Here is a 27,620-nt window from a genome sequence, read left to right as displayed (position 1 = left end):
AAGGACATTTAAAAATACATTATCTGAATTGAAATGGAAATACCAGGTACTAAAATTTGTGGGACACAGCTAAAGCAATGCCAAAAGGGAAATTTATAGCACTAAATGTGTATACTGGTAAAGAGGAAAAGCCTCAAATTGGTGGTCTAAGATCCCTTCCGCCTCACAAGAACTTAGAAAAAGAAGAGCTGAATAAACCCAAAGTAAGCAGAAGGACGGAAATGATATTAGTGAAATCATGAACAAAAAACTTGAGAAAAATTAGTAAAACAAAGGTCTGGGTTTTTTTGTTTGTTTGTTTTTCTTTTGCAAAGATCGATAAAATTGGCAAACCTATAGCAAGACAGAGAAAAAAAAGAGAAGAAATAAATTATCAATATCAGAAACAAAATAAAGGATATCACTACAGACCTGCAGATATCAAAAGGATAATAGACTAGTACAATAATGATACATGCATAAACTTGACACTTTAGATGAGTAGATACTTCCACAAAATAACACAAACTATCAAAAATCACCTAACATGCAAGAGATAATTTAAATAATCCTATAACTATTAAGGAAATTAAGTTCATAATTTAAAAACTCCTACAAAAGAAATCCTCAGTCCCAGACAGCTTTGCTGGAGAATTTTCCCAAACGTTTAAAAAAGAACAATTCTACACAGTTTCTTCTAGAAAATAAAAGGGAACAATTCCTAATTTAATTTAGAAAGGTGATATTACATTGATACCAAAACCAAACAGTATGTACAAAAAAAGAAAATTACAGAACAATATCCCTTGTGAATTTAAGCACAAAACTCAGCAAAATATTAGCAAATAGAAATATATAAAAATAATTATATAGCATGAGCGAATGTTCCTCATTCCAGGGATGCAAGGCTGGTTCAATATTTGAAAATATCAAATGTATAAGTCAATGTATAAAAAGCATTTGGCAAAATTATACATCCATTCATGATTTAAAAAAAAAAAAAAACTCAAAAAAAAGGAAACTTCCTCTTTATTGAAAACATCTACATGAAACCTACAGCTAACATTATGCTTAATGGTGAAAGACTGAATGCTTTTTATTCCCCTGAGACTAGGAGCAAAACACTATCACTTCTCTTGTCAACATAGTACTGGAAAGTCTAGCTAGTGCAGTAAAGCAAGAAAAGGAAATAAAAGACATACAGATAGGAAAAGAAGAAATAAAACTCTATTTGCTGATGAAATGATCACCTATGTAGAAAATCTCAAAGAATATACCAAAAAAAAAATTTCTTAGAACTAAAACGTGACCTTAGCAAGGCCACAGGATGTCAGGTAAACATACAAAAATCAATCAGATTTCTGTATACTAGCAATGAACATAGACACCAAAATTAAAAATATATCATTCATAATCACTCAAAAATGAAATATTTAGGTGTAAATCTAACAAAACAGGCACAGAAGTTGTATGCTGAATACTATAAAACACTGATTAAAAAAATCAAAGATCTGAATAAAATGAAAGACATAGCATATTTATGAATTTACTCTGCAAAATACAGGTCTCAGTTCTCCCCAAATTGATATATAGGTTCAATGCAATTTCTATCAAAAGCTGCAAGATTTTCTGTAGATATAGGCAAAATTAGTCTAAACTTTTGATGGAAATGTAAAGAAACTAGAATGGCTAAAACTGAAAAACAATAAAGTGAAAAGAATCAGTTACCTGATTTTGAGACTTAACATAGCTACAGTAATCAAGGCTGTGTATAGATATTGGGGAAGCACATAGATTAATAGAATAGAAAACCTACAAATTGGTTCACACAGTATGTCTAGCTGATTTTGACAAAGGTGTAAAGGTAATTTAATGGAAAAAAATATCCTTTTCAATGAATGTTGATGGAGCAATTGGGTATCTGACATACACACGCGCGTGCATTCCCTCAACCTAAGGAAAACATTGGGATCTAGGACTAGGCAAACAATTCTTAGACTTGACACCAAAAGCCCAGTGTTTAAAAGGAAAAAAATAACAATGTGAACTTCATCAAAATTTTTAAAAATTGCTTTGTAAAAGACCCTGATAAAAGAATGAAAAGATAATCTATAGAGTTAGGGAAAGTATTTGGAAATGAGTATTTCAAAATGATAATAGTTAATTTGAGTGGTGGAAATTTGAGTAGGGTTTTTGTTTTTGCTTTTGTTTTCTAAAATTTCTATGTTGTTATATTATTATGATGCTAAATTTTATTTTAAATTATTTAATTGGACTTGATTCAAATGCGTTTTTTTTGTGTGTGTTTTTTTTAAACTTGAGAATTGACTATAGTATATTCCAAAATTGCTTACCTAGTGGGTATACAAATACAGATTTAAAATAATACAACCTAGTGTGGAGAGTTTCACATAGATTCTCACCATTTCACATGGCTATTGAAGTGAATATATTATGGATATAATATGATTTCTGACAAAATGGTAAAAACTGTATGGGTTTACTCTGTTTGAAATAAATACATGTGGGATAGTAGTATAATTTACATTTTTCAAGTTTGCTGAGAAAATGTGCCAAATTAGGAAATTCTGATGGGAAAAAAAATCACAAATGGAATACAGAGAGATAGACCTTAGGGACCTGATGCATACAGAAGAGATTCAAACATGGAAATAGAAAAGAAAGAAAAATTTAAATAATTACAAGTGTATTTAAAATATCAAATTAATTGGAAATCTCTTTGTATAATTATATAAAAATATAATTTTAGAATTTGTTTTTTAAACTACTCCTGTTAGAACACAACGTACTCTTAACCATATGAGTCATATTATAAAAGTCCTTACTGTTCTTTTGAAATGCTTCATGCTTTATACCAGGGTTAGCAATAGCCCCATTTTCATTACATAGTTACAATAATAACAAGTCGTAGAGTATAGCTATTTCATTATTCTGCCATCGATTTTATTGATTGTTGATAGTTTTTTTTTGCCTAAACATACATTGTTCGTTGCCAGACTTTTACTATGATCATTCAATTCTTTTTATTGGATTGAACACTTTAGTACTAATTGTCTTTTATAGTTAATTTATTGATTTCATATGTTACAGTATGTAAGTTTAGATTAATTGCTTAATAAATTGCTTTAGACTATTTTTTTTGAATATCAAATACTATAAGGTATATAGGTCCTTTATAAACTCTAAAGCACTACATCATTTTATGTATTACTGTAAAACTGTGGCAGATAACATTGTTTGAATATTTGAAATGTGTTAGCTACTGTTCTAAGTGCTTTACAAATATTCCCTCACAACAACCAAATGAGATAGTACCATTATTATCTCTATTTTACAGATGATGAACAGGGGACAGAAGGGTTAACCCTAGATCATGTAGCTAGCAAGTAGTGGAACTGAGATTTAAACCCAGGACATCATTGTGAAGGAAATGCATTACTTGCCCTTTAGAAAGAGTTCATTTCCATCTGTCCTCAGATATCAAATGGTTTATGGCATGTGTACAAGTTTAGCAGTGATACCTTTATTGGCATTTTATAAGATGATTGTTTTAGAACATCAGAAAGCTTGAGTGTTGTCTAGAGATTGATCATTCTCTGTCAGGGACAATAAACCTGCCCACAGGTGATGATTATTCTGTTTATCTCTTTAAAGAGAAGGAATTATTCATGTCTTGGTGGGAACCAGGACCCTGCTGTAAACTGCAGTGTGAATTTAATGGTTTTCTGCTGTTGAGAACTGTAGCATCTGACCAGGACCACTTAAGCCTAGTCTTCTAAATTCCCTCCTGTGTTCTTCCTCACTTCTTACTTACGCAATCAGCTTCTCTGACCCAGAGCTACTGTAGGGGAGGAAAAGTAATTTTCCCACTAACCTTCTGAGTTCTTGGCTGAGACCCCTGTAATAAAAGATGGATTAACTAGAGAAAAATAAACAGAAGTTTATTAACATGGATACCTTATGTATGCATACTAGGAAATACCCAGGGTAGAATGAGTAGCTCCCAGAAGCGGCTTAGAATTCACGCTTAAGGAAAGGAGAGGGAGTATGTAGGCTTCTTAGGAGAGAATAAATGATTTTTAGGAAAGATCAATAGTTGGTCCTTAGAAGAAAAGATGGGAGTTTGTGACAAAATTTATCTGGGTGTGGTGTTCTGTCCTAAACTCCTCTCCTTCCAATCTCCTTCTAATTTACTCTCCTTTGATAAGAGTCCATCTTCCCTGGCTGATGAATCTCCTGGGGACGAGATTTGTGACAATTGAATGCCTTTTGGAGGATCTGTCTTTAGGCAGATAAGGGAAATTCAGAGAAATCCCCTCCCTGCTTTTGATGTTTTTCAAATGTCTACCACTCAAAATAATCAATATACCACAGGAGCATATTTTGGGGTGGCATATTTTGAACTCCTATAATCACATATTGAGGTGGCATGAAGTAACACTAATCTGCAAGGCTTTCTGATTCCTCCCCTCCTTCCCCCACCCCAAGCAGTACACGGCTGATTCAGTGTATAGACTGAAAAGGTGTGTGTTTCTAACGTGATGGATGGGGCTGGTAATTTTCAGAGTAGGTGCCTTACAAACAATATGAATTTTAGTCTTTTAATGCATAATCCTTACATTCAAAATATTAATAAAGTGGCTTCATTTCAAAACAATGAAATGATCAATAGGATATAGGGAATCTATGATTCCAAATCTAAACATTTACAGAAACAGAGATCTTAGAGATAATTTCTTTAAAGGCAATATGGAATGTCTTTCCCCAGGGCAATGTGATGTATTTCAATAAAAGTAACAAACATTCTAGTTAAGCTGCAACAAACTTTTGAACTACTCTATTTTATTTTATGAATCCATTGTATGTCAGTTTCCTCGATGGGGATCCACAGAATACTTTTAGAGTTTTATTACCGTGTTTCCCCCAAAATAAGACCTAGCCAGACCATCAGCTCTAATGCGTCTTTTGGAGCAAAAATTAATATAAAACCTGGTATTATATTATGTTATATTATATTATGTAAGACCTGGTCTTATATTATGAAAATAAGACCTGGTAAACATATTCATGTTCGAATAGGTCGATACCTATTCATGCCAATACTTTTCAGAGCTCAATATGGTTATGGTCAAAATTTTATACCTATGATATCAAACTGGGAGAAGGATCTAGAATGGAGAAAATTATCATCATGGATCTTGCATTATGTGTAGAGAATTAAAATTATTTGATGCTACTAATTCTTGATCTCCTGATGTAATAAAACAGACATGAAATGTATTTATTATTTAACTGCTATGCCTTTAAGATACCTGTGAATATTTTAGTAGTTTATATGATTAGACTACCAAGTTTAAAATGTCTTTTGGAAATATTCTCAAGAACTATAAATATCAAGTATATTTTCTTTATACAGGGATCAACCTATGAGGATGAAGTTAATAATATCAAACATGTTATTTCAAAAATTAACGAAATTCTGGCTCATAATTCACCAGTTTTAATTGTTCAAAGATGGATACGTGGTTTCCTAGTAAGAAAGCGTTTGAGGTATGTTTTATTTTCTTTGCTATTTGAATATTAAAATAAAATGATAATAAAATCAATAATAAGAGGCAATTCTCTAGTAATATACATTTTTGCATCCCTATCAAAATGGTATTTTATAGATTACTTGAACTAATTTTAAGGAAGACATCACAAACTCTATATTGATACAATATTTAGCATAATACAATTTTTATACTTTTACTTTTTTCTTTTAAATTGACCACATAAATAACTAACCATTTTTTATTAATCTTTGTTTGAGTAATTCGGACAGGTGTTTTTATTAAACATAAAAATATCAGTCTAAAGCATATGTCGAATTTCTTTCATGCAATAGAAATATAAGCCATGGGCTATATAATGGAATCCAATAGAAATATTAACCATGAAACATATATATGAAGATTTCGTGTGTTGTTTGGATGGGAAGCTAATTTTGGTGAAACATCTAGTGTCATATCAATCTACGGTATCTTTTGATTATCTTTACCTCTCTCTTTGTTTCTTGTATTCCTCTCCGATAGCTGACATTTGCAAATAGAGGAAATTTTTTTCTTGGTAGAGTCTCTCAACATTGAACTTGGGAGATTATTAGTATTCCAAACATCAAACATACAACAAAGTAAATAAACATTCTTGTATAGCTTATTTTCAGATACTGAACAGTAGAGTTCAGAAGATAGAAATAAAATTTGGCCCTGAAATATAGGTAGGATCTAGAGTCGGAAAATGGACAGTCCCTGAAAAAGACAGATTAGGAAGTTTCACTGAGATGATATTCAAATTCTATGTTAGGCAGAGAGAGTGTTCTCTGCATTAGCCTGCATGAGCTAAATCATAGATGGCAGTAGCCCTGATAAAAATAGGTAAGTAAGATGGCGAGGGAGCCAAATTGACCATGATACAGTGCCTCCAACTTCTGAGGAGGAGGTTCCACATACTTTTTAAACTAAGGTCAAAGTGTGCGAGAAAGAGGGCTCACAAGTGGGGACAAGTAAAATTATTTGGAATAAAAGATGTGGAAAAGGGTCAGGCAGTTTCTGACAGGTACGTATATTTAAAATATTTCTGTCTCATATGTTCTTTTAAATTTAATGTGTATTTTATGTGAAATAAACATCTAATTAAAGGGACTTTTCTTTAGTTTATGCCCCTAGGATTGAGTTTTTCTCTCTTGGAATCAAGATTTTCTGTGCTATTCATGTAACATGAGATAAAAAAACTGTGTGCATGGAAGCAGTTGCTGAAAATTCAGCATGTGTGAACAGAATTTGAATGAGATTTGTGGGAAGAGATGTCAGTAATAATAACATACGTAGGGAAGATGTTGAGAAAATTTGCCATCATTTGCTGATGTTATCTTTTGTCTGTTAGCTTTTTGTTCCCCCACATGAGAGACTGCATGTGGGGTTCCCTTGTGTGAGAGACTGCACATGAGGTACTAGTTAGCTTTTGATTAGCTTTTTGTTGCTTTGTTCCCACACATGAAAGACTGCATGTGGGGTTCCCTCACGTGAGAGACTGCACGTGAGGTACTGGTTAGCTTTTTGTTCCCTCGCATGTGAAGGACTGCATGTGAGGTTTGGTTTGTTTTTTCCCTCACCTGTGGAGGACTGCATGTGAGGTTTGTCCCAGAATAACTCTGAGTTGGTTTTTTGTCTATTTTGCCTGCATCAGCAGATGAGGTAGAAAAGTAACTAAGTTATATCAATCAGAATGATGTGACAGGCACATTGCCAGGCTTTAGAAGGCCTTGAACTGATGGTCCCAGGCGAAAACAGTAAGCATTGTTTGTTCAAATGAACTGGCCCTTTGGCCGCCGGATAAACAATATTTTTATTACAGTAACTGCTGGACCCTCCCGGAACTGGCCATTCCCTCAGGGGGAGGCAGGAACTAGAAGCTTGGCTCTAGTGTACATCTGAAAAAATATATAAGACAGACCTCAGTTGGCAGTGTAATTTTGTCTTTTGTCATTCGTGATTCTTCATCATTCTAGCATCTTGGCAACTCGTATACAATATGCAGCTTACAATACCAGGAGACGCCCTGACTTCCAGGCATGGACCTGGTGAGGTCTGGCTGGTTCCGGACTTCTCCAGCGTTGTTTCCCACGGTTAGCCTGCTTAAGAACTTGTTAGCATTTAGGAAACTTGTATGCAGCTTGCATCTTGCAGCATCAGGAGATGCCCTAACTTCCAACAATAACAACAGCAACAGCAATGACAACAGCAGCAACATTCTTGGGAACTACCGTGTTTCCCCGAAAATAAGACTTAGCCAGACCATCAGCATAAATGCGTTTTTTTGGAGCAAAAATTAATATAAGACCAGGTCTTATTTTAACATAAGACTGGGTATAATAATAATATAACATAACATAACATAACATAACATAACATAACATAACATAACATAACATAACATAGCACAGTGTAAAACCGGGTCTTATATAATATAATATAACATAATATAATACAATACAATACAATACAATACAATACAATATAATATAATTAATATAATACTAGGTCTTATATTAATTTTTGCTCCAAAAGATGCATTAGAGCTGATCATCTGGCTAGATCTTATTTTCAGGGAAACACGGTAGCAAGCAACAATGGGAGATGCTTCAGCTTTCCCAGTGGCAGACCTGCAAGATTTTGATTCCTGACCTTTCCACTGTTGTTTTTCCTATGGTGTGGTGAGCTTTTGGCATCTACTGTAATAGTTGCTATCCTATAGAGTTTATTACTGCTTTTGGATACTCCTTATTAATGTTATTTGTGTATTTAGTCAAGTGATTTTTGATCAATAGTAATCATATGTTGAAATCTCTTAAATTTATATGTATGTATACTCCTTTGACATGACATTGTTATCAATGTATATAGTTTAGTCTTAACCACCTTTACTTTCTTTCATTAGCACCTTGTTTGAATTGACTTTGTCTTTTACTATTGCATATTGCTAAATAAATTGATTACATATTGCTAAATAAATTAATTAGCCCCTCTCCAGCATGCCCTCCCCTTTCTTTTCCGTACTTGTCGTTACAACATCTCAGAACGGTTCAAAACGGAACAATTTGAGTTGTTTTTCTCTTTTAAATGCTGTTCCATTAGACACATCACTTAACTACTCTGAGCCTGAGTTTCCTCATATGTTAAATGGTAGAGAACAGCAGCTAGTAGCAGTACTTATTTCACTGTTTGCTTGTGGGAATTGAGATCATGAAATAACACCTGGCAAATATGGGTATTACTTTTTAAATATCTTCTTTGTAGTTGTTGGTATATCTTGTGCTCTCTGCGTTATTTGACTCTGCGGGAAACTTTTTCCTTGGATTTCTTGCTCCCTTCTAGTTACAGTTACCATAACATGCAAAGAGCAAAATTTCCAAAATATAAATCTAATTGTATTCACCAACTTAAATTTCTCTAATTGCTCCCAATTGCTTAGGGCAAATGACTGGGGTATTTTCCTGTACCGTGTGCATCACATACATTTATTATCATAAGCACTTACCATAGTGTATTGCAGTTGTCTCCATAATTATCCAGTGGTACCTCGGTTTTCTAACGTAATCCATTCCGGAAAGACTGCTCTAGTTCTGAAACGTTCGAAAACCGAGTCACGGTTTCCCATAGAAAATAATGCAAAATGGATTAATCTGTTCCAGACCTTTAATATGAACCACTAAAACAGCAACTTAGCATGAATTTTGCTATCTAATGATACCATAGATCCATAAAATGATACACAATGAAAGCAATAAACACAATATACTGTACTGTAAAAGCAATAATAAATAAGCATAATGTAAAAACAGTACTGTAGATGATAAAAATGAAAATGTAATTTTTTCTTACCTGCAATGATGATAGTCATGGTTTGGATGGGGGGGGAGATCCCCTTCAATAATCACAACAGGTGACTCTTCAGGTGTTCTGTGGTCCTCTTCCAGAATCACAATAGATGAGTGTTGTTCAGGTGTTCTGTAGCCCTCTTCCAGAATCACTGTAGGTGACTCCTCTCCTGCCCTTCCTTCCCTTGATTTGTTTATACCACTGACACCTAGTTTAAACTCACTGGATCTTTTCCTCACTAAAAATTTTTCAGTTGACATTTGCTTTTTCCGATGTTTTAAAATTTGTCTAAAGTGAGACATAGCATTATCACTGAAAGTGTTAGTGGCATGACTTACAGCAGCTTTATCAAGGTGATATTTTTCAACAAAAATTTGCACTTCAACCCATTTTGTACACACTTGTTTGATCAGTGCAGTAGAAACACTTTATCTTCCCTCCTCCTCCGAAGACAGTTCCTCAGTTGCCACCTGTTGCTGCTCCGTCAGAATGTGCTGAAGTTCTTCTGTGGTGAGTTCGGTCTTGTGGTCCTCACTGACTCCTCCACAGCATCACTACTCACATCCAAGCCCATGGACTCTCCCAGAGACACAGTATCCTCAACAATAGGATCATCCTCTTCAACATCCTCGCAGACACGTTCGGGGACAGTGTCGGGCCACAATTTCTTCCTTGCTGACTTCATTGTCCTGTGAGACACATCCCTCCATGCTTTGTCTATGAGATGTAAGCAATGTAAGATATTGAAATGATTCTTCCAGAACTCTCGGAGGGTTAGCTCTGTGTCCAAGGTCACCTCAAAGCACCTTTGGAACAGTGCTTTGGTGTAAAGCTTCTTAAAATTAGATATGACCCGCTGGTTCATGGACTGGATAAGAAGAGTCGTGTTGGGGGGCAAAAACTTTATACTGATAAAACTGAACTCTTCCATCAACTCGTCCTCCAAGCCTGGGGTGTGCACTGGAGCTTTATCCGTAACAAGCAGGCACTTCATTGGAAGATTTTTGTCTTGAAGGTATTTTTTTTACACTTGCCCCGAACACTTCATGAACCCACTCAATAAAAAATTGTCTGGTTACCCAAGCTTTGCTGTTTGCCCTCCATGTCATATGCAATTTTCTTTTTATGACATTGTTTTTCTTAAATACCCTGGGGTTTTCAGAATGGTAGACTAGCAAAGACTTCAACTTAAAATCCCCACTTGCATTCCCCCAAAATAAAAGGGTTAGCCTGTGTTTTATGGGCTTGTGTCCTGGCAATGATTTCTCCTCCTTTGTTATGTAGGTCCTCTTTGGCATTTTCTTCCAAAAGAGGCCTGTCTCACCACAGTTGAAAACTTGTTGGGGAAGGAAACCCTCTGCCTCTACATAATCTTTAAATTCCAAAACAAATTGGTCGGCGTCTTCTTTGTTGGCACTGGCAGCTTCACCATGTCTCACCACATTGTGTATGTCACTTCTCCTCTTAAACTTTTCAAACCACCCTCTACTTGCCTTGAAAATATCACTCTCAGCACTTGTTCCAGGGGTGTTTTTGATGAGGTCAGTGTGCAAATGTAAAGCTTTTTCACAAATTATGCTCAGAAATTCTGTCACTGGCCAACTGTTTTTCATGTATCCATATGAAAAGCAATTTTTCCACTTCTTCAATTGTCTGTGTTCTTTTTCTTGTAAGTGTATGAACACTTCTTGCAATATTGGCTCGTTTATTTTTTAAGATGGTACAAATTGTAAATTTGGCAATACCAAACTGGGTTGCCAGATCACATACACAGACACCACTGTCATGTTTGGAAATAGTTTCCTTCTTCACCTCTATTGTTCTATTAATGATTGTATTGGCTTTGCATCTTTTATCCATTTCTAACAGCAAGGGGTGATTGGCAGAAGGCTCTTGAGATGACATGAACACAGATTAATTGCACACAATCACAAAAACAAATTGGTTGCAAGAGAGCTCCTGAGATTAGCTGAACATGGATTTATGCACTGGGTTCCACACAGTCGCAAAAACAAATTGGTTGCAAGAGTGCTCCTGAGATGACATGGGTACAGATTGATTGCACACAGTTACCAAATAAGGCCAAATATCACCTCCTGTTGTGCGGGTGCTCAGGACTCAACAGCCGACAGCTAGGCCTCAGGATCTTGCACTCAGCAGAAGCTGTATGACATGTTCGACTTCCAAGGCTTGTTCAAAAACCGAAGCCTTTACTTCCGGATTTATGGCATTCGTAAACCAGAATGTTAGTCAACGGAGACGTTCGAAAACCAAGGTATTACTGTATCTTGCAATGTACTGCATACTCTGTATCGTTAGCATGTGACAGAATGCTTGACACTTGTTATGTGCTCAAAAATATTTGCTGGATAGATGAATATATCAATGGAGAGACTTTGGAAGCTAATATCAGAAAATTATTTTTGGATTCATCTATGGGAAAGCAAAACCAGAAAGAACTGGGAAACATACAAAGCTGCGCAGAGAGGTACCTATGAATTCCCACAACCTAAAGGTGATTAGTCCTCTCACATGTCTATTTCTAGCCATGAGAAATATCTCCCATGCCCAAATATTTTACAGCTGGCTTGAAATTTGTTCACTTAAACTGCTTGAAATTTTATATACAGCCTTTAAATATTATATACTGCCTAAATTTAGAAAATTATGTTTAATGCTATTATCTTTTTAAGTGATAGTGTTTTTTAATATGGATGATATGGTGCAAAGGAGGTACACTTTTATTTTTAAAATGAAATATGGTGATCAGATTGGCAGCCTCCTAAACCTAAGTAAGGTCACAGTGAGGATTATCGGTTGGGTCAATGTGATGTAAAACAAGGTCAAAGATGGAAAAAAAAAGAAATAAACATGTATTGAGTGTGCAGTGTATATAAATAGCCATTTTAGGTACTTTAGTCTACTTCATATTATTTAATACATTAGAGCTTTTGAATTCGTCCTGTACTTTCTGTTTTACAGAAGAAGCATTAAGAATTTAAACTTGGTTGAGAGGTTAGGATATGTATCCAATGTCAGACAGCTATTATGTGTTGGACATTTGTGGTCAGTTATAAAGAGATGAAACTGTGTATGTTAAATCTGCAAATGTTAGACTGTCATTTAATATATCCCAAACTCTGTGCTCTTTTTACTTTTCTGTCTACAGTCCTAGAATCAATTATTTTTCTAAAGAGCCCTAACCTTTTTAGTAGGGAATGGTACTGTGTTTCCCAAAAATAAGACCTAGCCGGACCATCAGCTCTAATGCATCTTTTGGAGCAAAAATTAATATAAGACCTGGTCTTATTTTAATATAATATAAGACCGGGTCTTGTATAATATAATATAACTGGTATAATATAATATAATTAATATAATATAATACCAGGTATAATATAATATAATATAATATAATATAATATAATATAATATAATATAATATAATATAATATAATGTAACACCGGGTCATATATTTTCGCTCCAAAAGACGCATTAGAGCTAATGGTCCAACTAGGTCTTATTTTAGGGGAAACATGGTATTTGGAAGTCAAAATTAATATATCGTGCCTTTGGTGGTGTATCTAATGAGGCCTTGCCATTCCCAAGGTCATCTAGGTTTTCTTCTATATTGTCTTCTGGGAGTTTTGTGTTTTACATTTAGGTCATAGATATATTTAATGGCATGAGATCTGTTTGTTTGTTTGTTTGTTTGTTTATTTATTTATTTTTGCACATGGATGTTCCAGCATCATTTGTTGAAAAAAACTGTTAGCTCCATTGTATTGTCTTTGCTACTTTGTCAAAGATCAGTTGTCTGTATTTATGTGTGTCTATTTCTGAGCTCTCTATTCTGTTCCATCGATCTATTTATTATTTTGCAAATACCACACTGTCTTGATTACTGTAGCTTCATAGTAACCTTGAAGTTAGGTAGAGTCAGTTTTCTAATTTTGTTCTCCTTCAATATTGTGGTATATATTCTTTATTTTGTTTGTTTGTTTGTTTTTGTCTCTCAATAGAAACTTTAGACTCTGTTGGTATCTACAAAATAACCTGCTAGGATTTTGATTGGATCATATTGCATCTATAGATAAGTTGGGAAGTGTTAGGTCTCTGAATGTTAAGTCTCAGAGACCTGGACTTCTAGACAGAGCCATGTCTGCAAGAAAACAGCAAAATGTCTGTTGGCCTGCACCTGATGACAGAGACAAACTTGCAATAACAGAAAACGCCACAAAACAGCTACTGGCTTACAGGCAGTCAGCATTTTCTGTTCAAACAATGCTGCGCTGTCAGCATCAGTCCTATAAAACCCTCCTTAGCCCTTCACTCGGGGCTGCAGTCTCCTTTAGACACGCAGCCCAAGCTGTAGCCATCTTTGCTCAACCCAATAGACTTTCTTTTAACAAAACAGACTTTCTCTTAATAACTTTCTTAACTTGCCTGACCATGCACGTTCCTTTATCGACTGACCTATCAGGAAGAACTGACATCTTGTCAATATTGAATCTTCCTATCCATAAACGTGGAATCTCCCTTGTGTGTTTAATTCTTTGATCTCATTCATCAGAGTTGCATATGTAGTTTTCTTCAAGTAGATCTTGTACATATTTTGATAGATTCGTACTTAAATATTTCATTTTGTGGAGGGCTAATGTAAATGGTATTGTGTTTTTAACTAGTTCATTACTGACATATAACAAAGGGATTAACTTTTGTGCCTTAACCTTGTATCTTGCAAAAATGCTATAATTGCTTATTAGTGCCAGGTTTTTTTTTTTATTTTCTATGTTGATAATCAGCGTTGACAAACAAAGACAGTTTTTTTCCTTTCTTTCCAAACCTATATACGTTTAAATTCCTTTAATTGTTTTATTGCGTTAGCTAAAACTTCCAGTATAATGATAAAATGAAGAGGTGAGAGGGAATTTTCTTTCCTTGAACCTCATCTTAGTGGGAAAACTTCTAGTTTCTCACCATTAGTTATGATGCTAATTGTAAGTATTTGCTATCAAGTTGAGGAAGTGCCCTATTCCTAACTTTCTGAGAGTTCTTATTATGAATAGGTGTTGGAGTTTTCAAATGTTTTTTTTCTGAATCTATTGATATGATCATGTGATTTTTCTTTTTTAGCCTTTTGATGTGATGGAATACACTGATTGATTTTTCAAATGTTTAACCAGTACTAGGGATACATCCCTTTTGATGGAGGTAGTGTATGATTCTTTTTATATATTGTTGGGTTTGATTGCTAATGCTTTGTTTAGGATTTTTGTATCAATGTTCTACAATCTCTAATTTTCTGTTCTAGTCATGTCTTTGTCTGGTTTTCATGTTAGTGCACCTGGCATCATAGAATGAGTTAGGAAGTATTCCCTCTGTCCTATCCTCTGAAAGACGTTGTAGAGAATTCATATAATTTCTTCTCTAAATTTTGGTACAAATCATCAGTGGAGCCTTCTGGTCCTGGTGCTTTCTGTTTTAGAAGGTTATTGATTCAATTTATTTAATAAATATAGGCCTATTCAGATTGTCTGTTTCTTCTTTTGTGAGTTGTGGCAGATTGTGTCTTTCAAGGATTCTGTTCATTTCATCTAGGTTATCAAACTTGTGGGCAAAGAGTTATTCATGCTGTGACTTCATTATCCTTTTACTGTCCGTACGATTGGATGTCAAATTGAGTTCTCTTTCTTTTTTAATTAGTTAGGCTAGGCTAGTGGCTTGTCAACTTTATTGACCTTTTTAAACAACCAATTTTTGGTTTTATGGATTTTCTGTATTGATTTCTTGTTTTCGATTTCATTGATTTCTGCTCAAATTGTTATGATTTATTTTCTCCTTACTGTAGATTTAATTTGCTCCTCCTCCTCCTCCTCCTCTTCTTCTTGTTCTTCTCCTCCTCCTCCTCCTCCTCCTCCTTTTTCTTTTTGGATTTTGTAAGGTGGATGCTGAGATTATTGCTTTTAAATCTTTATTTTTTTTGTAATATATGTATTCAGTATTATAAATTTCCCTCCAAGCACTACTTAGCTGCACCCAACACATTTTGATAAGTTGTGTTCTTATTTTTAATTGGTACAAAATACTTTAAAATTACCCTTGAGATTTCTTCTTCAGCCATATATTACTTAAAAGAGTGTCATTCAAGCTCCATGTATTTTGAGATTTTCCAGCAATATTTCTATTATTGCTGTCTCGCTTCATTCTACTGTGGTCTGAGGAAGGCATTGGATGATTTCTATTCTTATAAGTTTGTTAAGGTGTGTTTTATGGCCCAGAATGCGGAATGTTTTGGTGAATCTTTCATATGAGCCTAAGATGAATGTGCATTATGATATTATTGGATGAAGCAGTCTGTAGATGTCAGTTATATCCAGTTGATTGATGATGCAGTGTCGTTCAACTATGTCCTTACTGATTTTCTGACTATTCGATCTGTCCAGGGTTTCTTGAAGACAGCATATAGTTAGGTCTTTTTTTTCTAATTCACTCTGACAATCTTCTTTAAATTTGTGCATTGAAACCATCAACATTTATAGTGATTATTTATACAAGGTCTGACAATTAAGTTTGCATACTCATCCTAGAAAAAGTGCTACATACCTCACTGTTGACTATCACTACGGTCACCTTTGAAGTACTCCCCTTGGGAAGCTATGCACCAATGCCAGTGCCTAGTCCACCCTTCAAAGCAATTTTGAAACTCTTTTTCTGGAATGGACATCAGAGCTGTCTTCGTATTATGCTTGATGTCCCGAGTGTCATCAAAATGTCTTCATTTCAATATTTCCTTTATCTTTTGGTAAAGAAAGAAGTCATTGGGGGCCAGATTAGGTGAGTAGCGAGGGTGTTCCAATACAGTTATTTGTTTACTGGCTAAAAACTCCCTCACTGACAGTGCCTTGTGAGCTGGTGTATTGTCATGATGCAAGAGCCATGAATTACTGGAGGAAAGTTCAGGTCATTTTCATCACACTTTTTTTACGCAGCCTTCTCAGCACTTCCAGATAGTTAACTTGGTTAACTGTTTGTGCAGTTGGTACAAATTCATAATGAATAATCCCTCTGATATCAAAAAGGTTAGCAACATCGTTTTGACTCTTGATTTGGACTAACGGAACTTTTTTGGTTGTGGACAATTGGCTGACTTCCATTATACACTTTGATGCTTTGTTTCAGGTCTGTATCGGTACACCCATGTTTCATCATCAGTGATAACACAGTCCAAAACATCGTCTTGCCTCTCCAAAAGGTCTTGGCAAACTTCAACTCTCCTTTGTTTTTTGTTCATTGGTGATTTCCTTCGAGACCATTTTTGCACACACCTTTCTCATGCCAAGATTTTCAGTTAAGATTTTCCTAATTGTTTCTCTATGGATGTTTAGTTGGTATTCTATGCTTCTCACAGTCAGCTGATAATTTTGACACACAATTCGATGAAATTTTGCAATGTTTTCATAAGTTCTGCTTGTCACTGGCCACCCTGACCTCTCTTCATCAGTGACGCATTCTCTCCCCTCAGAAAAACATTTAATCTATTTGTACACTGCTGTTTTCTTCATGGCATTATCCCCGTAAACTTGGACTAATATGTCCCTGATTTCACTTCCACTCTTGCCAAGTTTAACAAGAAATTTAATGTTTGTTCGTTGCTCTATTCAAGCTCAGACATTCTTGCAATGGTACACAAAAACATGCAACAACAATAATGAATGCCACTCAGCAAGACACCACCACATGTCGACACGAACACAGCTGTGAAACACTGATATACCAAGGTTATGAAACCTTACCAAGCTGTCTGTACAGTGCTTCCATCCAATGTGAGTGCAGGGCAGCAAGTTTGCGAACTTAATTGTCATAACTTGTATAGTTGGATGATATATGACATATTTGTTACTGTTTTCTATTTGTTGCCATTGTTCTTCATTCTTATTTTGTCTTCCACTCGTTCTGTCTTTTCTGGTTTTAATTGAGCATTTTATATGATTTCATTTTCTCTCTTTTCTTAGCACTTCAGTTATACTTTTTTAACACATTTTTAATGTTTAACCTAGGGTTTGCAATATACATTTATAACTAATCCAAGCCCACTTTCAAATAATACTACACCATTTCACAGTTATTGTCAGTACCTTATAGTAAAAATCAATCCTAATTCCTGTCTCCTGCCCCTTGTAATTATTGGTTTCATTCATCATATATATGTATGTGTGTGTGTGTGTGTGTGTGTGTGTATACACACACTTGTTATATATATGGAATTAAATACATTGGTTTTAGTGTTTTGAACAAACTATTGTATGTTAGATTAAGTAAGAATAAGAAAAATAAACTGTTTTTTTTTTGTGACTTCACTTATTCCTCTTTGATGCTTTTCTGTAGATTTTCTAGGTCCACAATAATGGCTTATATATTTTTCCTTCCCTTTAAAGAAGTTATTTAACATTTCTTGTGAGGCAGGTACTGGCAACAAATTCCTTCAGTCTCTTATTTGTCTGAGAAAGTTGTTATTTCTCCTTCACTTAGAAAGATAATTTCATAGGGAATAGAATTCCAGATTGGTGCGTTTCTTTTTTCTCTCTGAACACTTTAAACATTTCACCCCATTTTCTTCTTGCTCGCATCATTTCTGTGAAGTCATATGTAATTCTTATCCTTGTTCCTCTATAGGTAAGATTTATTTTCCTTCTGACGTCTTTCAAGACTTTTTCCTTTATCTCTGATTTTCTGTAGTTTGAAAGTGATATGTCTAGGTGTAATTTTTGTCATTTTTTTCCTACCTTGTGGTCTCTGAGCTTCTTGGGTCTGTGGTTTGGTGTCTGATATAAATTTTGGGGAAATTCTCCATCATTGTTGTTTCAAATATTTATTTTCCTTTACCACTTTCTTCTTTCTTGTATGCCCATAAAATATGTGTTATACTTTTATAGTTCCATAGTTCTTGGATATTTTGTTGTGCTTTCTTCAGTTTTTGTTCCCTGCCTTTTCATTTTCGATGATTCTGTTGATATATACTCTAGCTTAGAAATTCTTTCCTCAGCCACTTCGAGTCTACTACTAAGCTCATCATAAACATTCTTCATTTCTGTTACTGTGTTTTTGATCTCTAGCATTTAAAAAAAAAAATCCTTTTCTTAGAATTTCCATTTCTCTGTTTAGATTTCCCAGTCTATTATATCCTTGTATGTTGTGTACTTTGTTTGTTAGAGGTCTTAGCACATTATTTATAGTTGATTTAAAGTTCTGGTATGATCATGCTAACATTCCTGCCACATGTTTCTGATGATTGACTGGTCCCTTCAAGTTTCCCCTTCCCCTGCCACCTTTGGTATGCCTTGTAATTTTTTTCTTGATAGCTGGACATGATGTACTGGGTAAAAGGAACTGCTATAAATAGGTCTTAATGTGTTTCCTCAAAAATAAGACCTAGCCGGACCATCAGCTCTAATGCGCCTTTTGGAGCAAAAATTAATATAAGACCCGGTATTATATTATATTATATATTATACCTGGTCTTATATTAAAATAAGACCGGGTCTTATATTAATTTTTGCTCCAAAAGGCGCATTAGAACTGATGGTCCGGCTAGGTCTTATTTTCAGAGAAACATGGCAGTAATAATATGCTGAGCAGTGAGGGGAGGAGTAGCATTTATAGTCCTATGATTAAATCTCAGTCTTTAGTGAGTTTATGCCTATAAACTATGAATGTCACAAGAGTTTCTCAGGTTTTTTTTTTTCTCCCCCTTAGATATGAATGGATTACTAGAGTGGGCTGGAGTTTAGTATTTCTCTTGTCCCATGTGGAAGGCTAGAGCCAGCTGGAGTTGGGCTTTTCCTTCCCCGAGATCATTAGGGTCTGATTATACCCCAGCAGGTTAGTATTAATTTAACTAATTTCACCTGAGTCCAAGCCTTGTTAAGAATAAGAGAATGCTCTGGTGTATTCTAAAAATGGTTGCTTTCCCCCTCCCTGCTTCTGGAAGCACAGGGCATTTTTCTCCGTTATTTACTATGGAAACTTGGTCAAACTTACAGTATTGTGGTAGCTCCTTTATAACTGGGACTTCCTGGAATTTTTAACTCTCAGTGCTGTGCACATTGAGTCTGCAGTGATTGGTCAATGACATCAGATTTTCCTATCCCAGCATGGGTTTCGGCAGCAGTTTCCTCTAGTGAGTGTGTCATGCGGGAGACGCTGCTCGCTGCGCCATTTGTCGTGCGGGAGACCCTGCTCGCTGCGCCATTTGTCGTGCGGGAGACCCTGCTCGCTGCGCCATTTGTCGTGCGGGGAGGCCTGCAGGGTCTCTGGTCCCGCTCCCCACATAAGAACGCAGGATATGGTGAGGCCAAAAAGGAACACCCACGGAGCCATAGGTAGGGGAGTCATACCACTACAGTCTCACTGGAGGCTGGGTTCACTGGACGTGCGACCTGCTGTCCCTTTTGTCTGCAACCCACCGACGACTCTCTTTCACGCTCCTCCACTCTCCTTGGCTCTCCTTCGTAGCCGCAGCAGTTATATTAGTGGCTAATGGCTCAATGGCTACAGCTGACGGCCAACCAGCCCCAGCTGATGCCCATCTACTACCCGAGCCAGCACCCCTCCACGTGAGGCTGAGAGCCTGTAAACTACTTTCTGGGGCTCTGCCCCCACAGAGTGTCATGCGGCGGTGTCAGGTGGGGTCTCAGCTCCTGCTCCCCACATAAGAACATAGGATACGGTGAGGCCAGAAAGGAACCTCCATGGAACCATAGGTAGGGGAGTCATACTATTATATTCTGGCTGGCGGCTGGGTTGGAGAAACAGGAAGCAGGAGCCACACTGTTCGCAACCCTCGCTGCACCGCTTGCAGGCTCAGCCACCATCTTCTTGCTAGCCCCCATCTTCTTGCTAGCCCCCATTTTCTGCTAGCGTAGCCACAGCAGTTATATTAGTGGCCAATGGCTCACTGGTTACAGCTGACGGCTAACTAGCCACAGCTGATGGCCATCCAATCACAGTTGATGGCCATTTACTACCTGAGCCAGCACCTTTCCACTTGAGGCCGGGAACCTGGAAACTGCACTCCTGGCTCTGTCCCCACATGAGTCATTACTCAGGTAAGCCATGATGACTTATATTTGCCTGTCTGTCTCTCAAATCTTGGGGCAACAGTTTCCCTTGTGTTCTCCCCTCTCTTAGCGATTGAAGAAGGATTGTTGGTTTTCCAATCTGTTCAGCTTTTTAGTTGTTGTCAGGACAGAATGGCAGTTTTCAAGCTCCTTATATGCAGAACTGGACTTAAGTTTATTTTGAAATAATTGGTTATACTATTTATCTTTTTTGTAGGTTTCACAGTCTGGCTTTCTTTTATTGTCCATAATATGCAATTTTGCTTCTTACTCTCTTTTTGCTTTATAATAACATCGTATGGGATTAGGTTGTATTCCCTGCTTTATGAAAAATTAAATTTTCTGAACTTTAAGAAGCTTTTCTTCAGATTCTTAAGTTTCTTCTTATTTTTGGTTGTGGTGTGTGTGTGTGTGTGTGTGTGTGTGTGTAACTTCCAAAAATATCATGGCTTGCTTTCTGAGTTCTCTGACAAGTCTCCAGCACCCCCTTTTTAATGTGGACTTTATTTTCTCTATTTTTCTCCATTCTCTCTGTGCTACTCAGTTTTCTACAGGAGTTTTTTTTCTCAGTTTTGGACATTCACTTAGAGGGGAGCATTGGATAGTTTCAGAGGTTCCTAGGCCAAGAATACTCTATCTAGACCCTTTAAATCTTACCAAGGACCCCTAGTATTCACACCCATTGGAATACGCAAAACCCCTCTAGGATTTAGGTCCTGCTCCTAAAGTGTCTCTCCATATTTCCAGAGGGTGACTTTAACTTTTTTGTTTTATTCCTATTCATCAAATGCCTCATTGCTTTTACCTTTTTCCTCCTGCATGATTGTTAATACCACAGTTATTTAATGGGTGTTACTGGGTTTTTCCCCCATTTTTTCACATTTTTGGATTTCTGGGGAATACCTTGTCATATAGTATCATTATACCTAATGGAACATTTTTGCTATCTAGGTATCATGTTTGTTTTCTTATGGGAAGCTGGGTAGATTTAAAAACGATGTCACTGCCATGACTATTATCTCAGGATACCCTCAGGAATTTGTCAGCATCATTCACCAAATATTTCTAACAAACCAAATTTATTTGACTTCCATATTTTAAGTGATATATTTTAGTTGAATTTATTTCTTAAAAATATAAGGGGGGGAGTGGTACAGAAATGACATGCCCTACAATCACATCATGAATGAAATGGTTAGAAGAACTTGGATATTTAAGTATCAAAAGAGTTATTAAAGGGTAATTCAAAATAGTTGAATAGTGTATGATAAAGTATATGAAAATAGTATGTACAGTATACATATTAGTATAGTATACTATTAGTATTTGTATAGTACATACAAATAGTATCTGAAATAGGTAAAAAGATCAAGTATAGGGATGGAAATTTCAGAAAGACTGATTCCAGCTTGTTTTTCAAGAAAAATCTCTATTATGATTGAATTATATGGTTATAATTTTTGTGACATGTAGTATTAAAGTAAGAACTGTCTGAATGCCAGGGTTATCATAAATTTAGTTTTAGTAGAGGTCAGAGTTTATTATATATAACATGTAAGGTACCTAGACTGTATTTCCCAGTAAGTGTGATTAATATATATGTAAAATAGGAAAATGATATGTGATCTTATTCAGACCAAGAGCGACATGATGAGGCCCATAATCATCACTATCATGTTACAATTTCCTGCATTTTATCTAATTTGATAATGTTTTTTAAAAAGAAGACACAATATATTTGTATATTTTAATTATTGGATTCAGTTCTGTGTAACACAGGCTTCCCAAAACAGTGGCTTAAACTAGGCATAAACTTTTTTGTTGTATTCATATCAAAAGAGTCAGTAGTCCAAGATCTCTAAGCCTGTGACTCAGCACACAATCACTCTATCTTCCTGTCTTGTGTATTCCATCTCAAGGTAACTTGTGGTCCAAAATGGCCGCCAAAGTTCCTATCATTATATCTAGTTGCTTGCTGGAAGGCTCAAGCAATATTGAATGGCAGAAAGAGCCCATCTCCTCATTAAAACAGCCGCTTTAATCAGCCTAATTGGGAATAATGTATTTCATGTTACATTTCCTTGGCCAGAACTGGGCCACTGGCAGCAAATGATGCTAAGAAATAGGAGCTTTTATCTGGCTACTCTGCCACCTGTATGAAATTTGGCTTCTGTTAGTAAGGATAAAAGGGAGAATTTGAATTGGATGGTATCTAGCAGTTTCTGCCACAGCATATTTGAAAGCAAAAGCCAAAATTATTATTATTATTTAGCAGCTCTAAATGCACATATGAAAAAGGAGAAAAGCTGGCATATAAATGACCTAAGCATCTGTCCTATGAAGATAGAAAAGTAGCAGAAAGCAAAAGGAAGGGAATAGGAAAAATAGTGAGGAAATTATGAAATAGAAAACAAGTATACAGTGAACATGAGAAAATGTGCATAAAGTCAGTAAAGCAAAAATTGATTCTTTTCAAAAAGTAATAAATTAATGAAGCTCCAGCAAGACCGACATAGCAAAGAGAGAAGAAAAAATACAAATTGCCATGACAAAGAATGAAAAAGGGGACATTGCCACAGATCCACAGACGTCAAAGATAATATAATGAACAATTTTATGCCAAATAATTGGACAATTGGTATGAAATGGACAAATTTCTTGAAGAAACACAAATTTCAGTCTGACACAAGAAGAAGTAAAAATGCTGAATAGTCCTATATACGTCACAGAAATTGAATGTGTTATTAAAATCTTTCCCACAAAGAGATTTCAGGTCCTGATGACCTTACTGAATTATTGTGTATATTAATTTTTCTTTAATTAAGAAGCATATAAGACCAAGTTACATACATTTTCAGAGAGTAAGAGCGAATACTTTACATGTTGTTTTGAGAGGTCAACATAACATTAATACCAAAATCTGACAAGGGTATTGCAAGAAAATTGCAGGCCAATCTCATGAATACACATGTAAAAATCTTAAATAAAATATTAGGAAATAAGATCTAGTGATATATAAATAGGATAATACCCCATAGCCACCATAGGTTTCATCTAGTAATACATGATTAGTTTATCATTAGAAAATCAATCACATTAACAGAATATGAGGTAGGGGGATACCTCAGTCATTCTTCACTTTGTCCTGTCTCAGGGTAATTAAAATTTTTGTGTATTTTGAACAAATGTGTCCTCATTTTGCAAGGGTCCAGGTAACTGAGATTTGATCTCATATCACTTGTGATAAGCAGAATCCCAATATGGCCAACATAACTTTTGCTCCCATTGGAGTGGGAATGGGGTGTTAATCCCATTATTATGTTTTGTTACATGGCAAAAATTAGTTTGCAGATGTTATTAAGGTTCCTTATTAATCACTTAACCTTAAGATAAATTACCTGTGTGGATCTAACCTAATCAAGTGAGCACTTTGAAGAGAGTTTTCTCTGGCTGGTGGTGGAACAGGATATCAGAGATAGTCTATGGTGGGGTGCATTCTAATGAAAATGAGGGAACTTATTAAAATATGAGACTTCTAGTTACCTTCTGTGCCAACTGTTAATAAGGTTTTTACCCTCCAGTCAGGAGAAATCTCCATTTTAAGACAAAAGCCTGACAGCTGGGGATCTCCCAATGAAACAGCAGTCAGGTCACCCTACATAAAAGCTTAGTTAATAATCATCATTCAAATATACAGAGATATTTAGTGTTTTATTTTAGACCTTAAAGGACATCTAAGGATCACTAAATATTGATTAATGCGTCCAAAATTGTGGATTAAACAAAAGAATGCAGATAAAAGAGAGTTTAGGAGTCTTTTTTTTTTCCTCTAATATACTTGAATATACTTTCTTTGGGCCTGCAATTTTAGGCTGATAGATATTTTCCATTATTTCATTAAATACAATTTTCACTGTATTTTGGCTTCCATTGCTGCTGTTGAAAAGTAAAGTATCAGGCTAATTGTTTTTTCATAGGTCATCTTTCTTTTTTCTCTTACTACTTTTAAATCTAAGATCTTTCTGTTTTCTGAGGATGTTTACTTTAACAATTTTTTTTTTATTATCCAACTTCTGATTTGCTGGGCTTTGTGCATCTAGGGATCAGTTTCTCCTTTATCAATTTTGGATAATTTCGAGTCATCATCTTATTTAATAATCTCTCCAAAACATTTTCTCTGTATTCCTCATTTTTCTCATGGTGGTAAATTATTTCTTTGCTTTGGTGGTCTCCAAGTATATTAATAGGTAGACTATAGCAGCGGTCATGCCACAGACAAATGTAATAAATGGCTTGAGGTTTCTTTTTTTTCTTTTTAAGTATTATTTTTTTAAATTAAAATTTATTGGGGTGACAATGGTCAACAAAATTAGATAGGTTTCAAGTGTGCAAGTCTATAATTCGTTATCTGTATATTGCATTATGTGTTCACCACCCAGAGTCAGTTCTCCTTCCATCACCATATATTTGACGCCCTTTTCCCTCTTCTACCATCCACTCTCCCCACTTACCCTCTGGTAACCACTAAACTGTTGTCTGTGTCTGGGAGCTTTTGTTTATTTGTTTGCCTTGTTCCTTTATTGCCTTCAGTTTTATATCCCACATCTGAGTGAAGTTGTGTGGTTCTCAACTTTTTCTGTCTGACTTGTTTCACTTAGCTTAATGATTTCAAGATCCATCCATGTTGTTGCAAATGGCAGTACTTTATCTTTTCTTATGGCAGAGTAGTATTCCATTGTGTATATATACCACAACTTCTTTTTCCAATCATCTATCGAAGGACACTTTGGTTGTTTCCATGTCTTGGCCACTGTAAATAAAGCTACAATGAACATTGGAGTATATATATCTTTATGGATAAATGTTTTCAATTTTTTTGGTCGATACCCAGGAGAGGGATTGCTGGGTCATATGGTAATTCTTAATTTTTTGAGAAACCTCCACACTGTTGGGGAGAATTATCAGGCCTCTATTGAGTTTCGGTCTGAATTTATTTTCTAATCTCTTGCTTAATTTATTCTCTATATTATGATGATTTTTGGTACCGTGTTTCCCCCAAAATAAGACCAGATCTTATATTAAGTTTTGCTTCAAGAGATGCATTAGGACTTATGTTCAGGGGATGTCATCCTGAAAAATCATGCTAAGGTTTATTTTCCGGTTAGGCCTTATTTTCGGGGAAACATGGTAGTTCTCATGGATTGGGGGCTCTTAAATATTGCTTTGACTTTACAGGTCACTTCTGAAACGTGACCTTATTTCTCTTATTTACTTAGGATTCCTTTTAATTACATCACATTTTCATCACCAGCTGTAGTGGTGGGAAATTACATAGATGCTATGATAACCCCCAAGTGCTCAATAGAAAGTCTCACAGACAAAATTAAGTTGTTTGAATCATAGTTTAATCTTAAAACATACAGGAAGAAACACGGGAGAAAGATGGAGTATATGTGAGTACAAATTGGGTGAACTGACCACACACTCTGAATCCTGTGTTATGCAATGTTCATATGTCCTGTCTCTCACTATGTTGCATCAGGCCTCCCTACTGATGGTTGGATTATAAGGGCCAGAGTTGAGGATGAGTGAGGGTCTTCACTAGCCACAGTGACTGGAGCCAACACACTCCTGATTCACTGGAGAGATTCAGGAGCAATGTTCCTCACCATAGCAGTAAACTGACAACCTGCTAAGCAGTCACAAATTGTACTTGTATATTTTGAGCAGAGAATAACCACTGTAAAATTAGCAAAATATTTCAAGTATGGCTCTCATAGACAATTGTATTATTTTTATGGATTGTAAGATAAAATAAATTGTTCCTGTTGTACATTAACTAGTGATTATAGCCATTGTCGCCTGTTTTTACTGTTGAAATTATTATGCTAAAACACTAAAAATTCTTGTTTATGCAATGAGAAACATAGAGTCACATATTAAATGTACCAAATCAAATTTGTTTTTAAATTTTTATTGGTCATAGGTAATTCTTACTAAACATTCCCTCCTACCCTCTTCTTTTAGTTCTTAGAAAATAATATAAAACTGATTGAGTATAACCAAATATCCTTAACTACTATGAATTTGTTGGTGTTATTCAAAGTTGGGAGTGAATTAGGTCAATAGACATGTATTCAAGTTCTGGTTTGGCATTATGTGCCAGACATTTTATGCAGCCTACCTCGTTTAATCCTATAAACAATCCTACAAATAACTTGCCTGAGGCTATAAATTAAGTTATAGGTACAGGACGCAAGTGCACATCTTACATATCAGATACAAATAAAACATTTTTATTATTCTGCTACAGTTTGTTAGGGTCCTGGGAAAATAATATCGTTTTATGAAGTTTTCATGTACAATTATTTAAATGTATCTTACCTGTCTCAGAGGCATGTTATAAAGTATGTCATACAAGTATCAGTTTTTATTGGTTGGTTCATTTTAAAACTACTGAGTGCCTACTCTGGGTTAGGTGTTCTCTAGATCCTGAAAATACAACAGTGAACAAAACGTTGAGAGTCACTGCCCTCATGGAGATTACATTCTAATGGAATTCTTATTTTCACATGTATAATGGAACATGTTATATAATGGTACAGTAACTTTATATATTACTTTACAAAAATAACTTATAGTGACTTTATTGTTACCAGAATATTTTTACTGAAATCTACTTGTCCTATGTTTAAAGTTTTAAGTCTGCTTTAAATATAATTAGCTCACTTAATCCTCACAGCAGTTAGGTGAGATAAATATAATTATTTCATAGTTACTAATAGAGACAAATTGAGGATTCATAAAAAAGATGTAGATAAAAAGAAGAAAAAGTATTACATTTAGATATTTAATACAAATATAACAAGAAGAAAACTAAGTAATCCATTATATTTTAATAGTGGAATATCTCACAAAACTCTTAAAATTTATACAGTAGGCCTAGTAGATAGCCTCACGATCAGATAGAGAGATTATAATATACTTGTGCTAGTTTTTCTGGTTGTGTGCTGATGAGTAGCTCATTAGTTGTCACTTCATAAAATAATTAAAGCCAGTACTTTTCTTATTGCTACATAA

General features: G+C 35.3%; 1 protein-coding gene across 1 annotated transcript in view; it reads left to right on the top strand.

The window, feature by feature from the left end:
* The window catches only part of LRRIQ3 (leucine rich repeats and IQ motif containing 3), a 144,727-nt gene that overhangs the window by 21,634 nt on the left and 95,473 nt on the right, over positions 1-27,620 (top strand). Inside the window, exon 4 of the mRNA XM_019743761.2 lies at positions 5,417-5,550. Coding sequence (XP_019599320.2) covers positions 5,417-5,550 — 134 coding nt within the window. The remainder of the gene's footprint in view (positions 1-5,416; positions 5,551-27,620) is intronic.

This window comes from Rhinolophus sinicus, linkage group LG06 (assembly GCF_036562045.2).
Source record: "Rhinolophus sinicus isolate RSC01 linkage group LG06, ASM3656204v1, whole genome shotgun sequence".
Lineage (NCBI taxonomy): Eukaryota > Metazoa > Chordata > Mammalia > Chiroptera > Rhinolophidae > Rhinolophus > Rhinolophus sinicus.
Note: the sequence above shows the minus strand (reverse complement) of the source record. Positions and strands in the feature narration are given on the sequence as shown.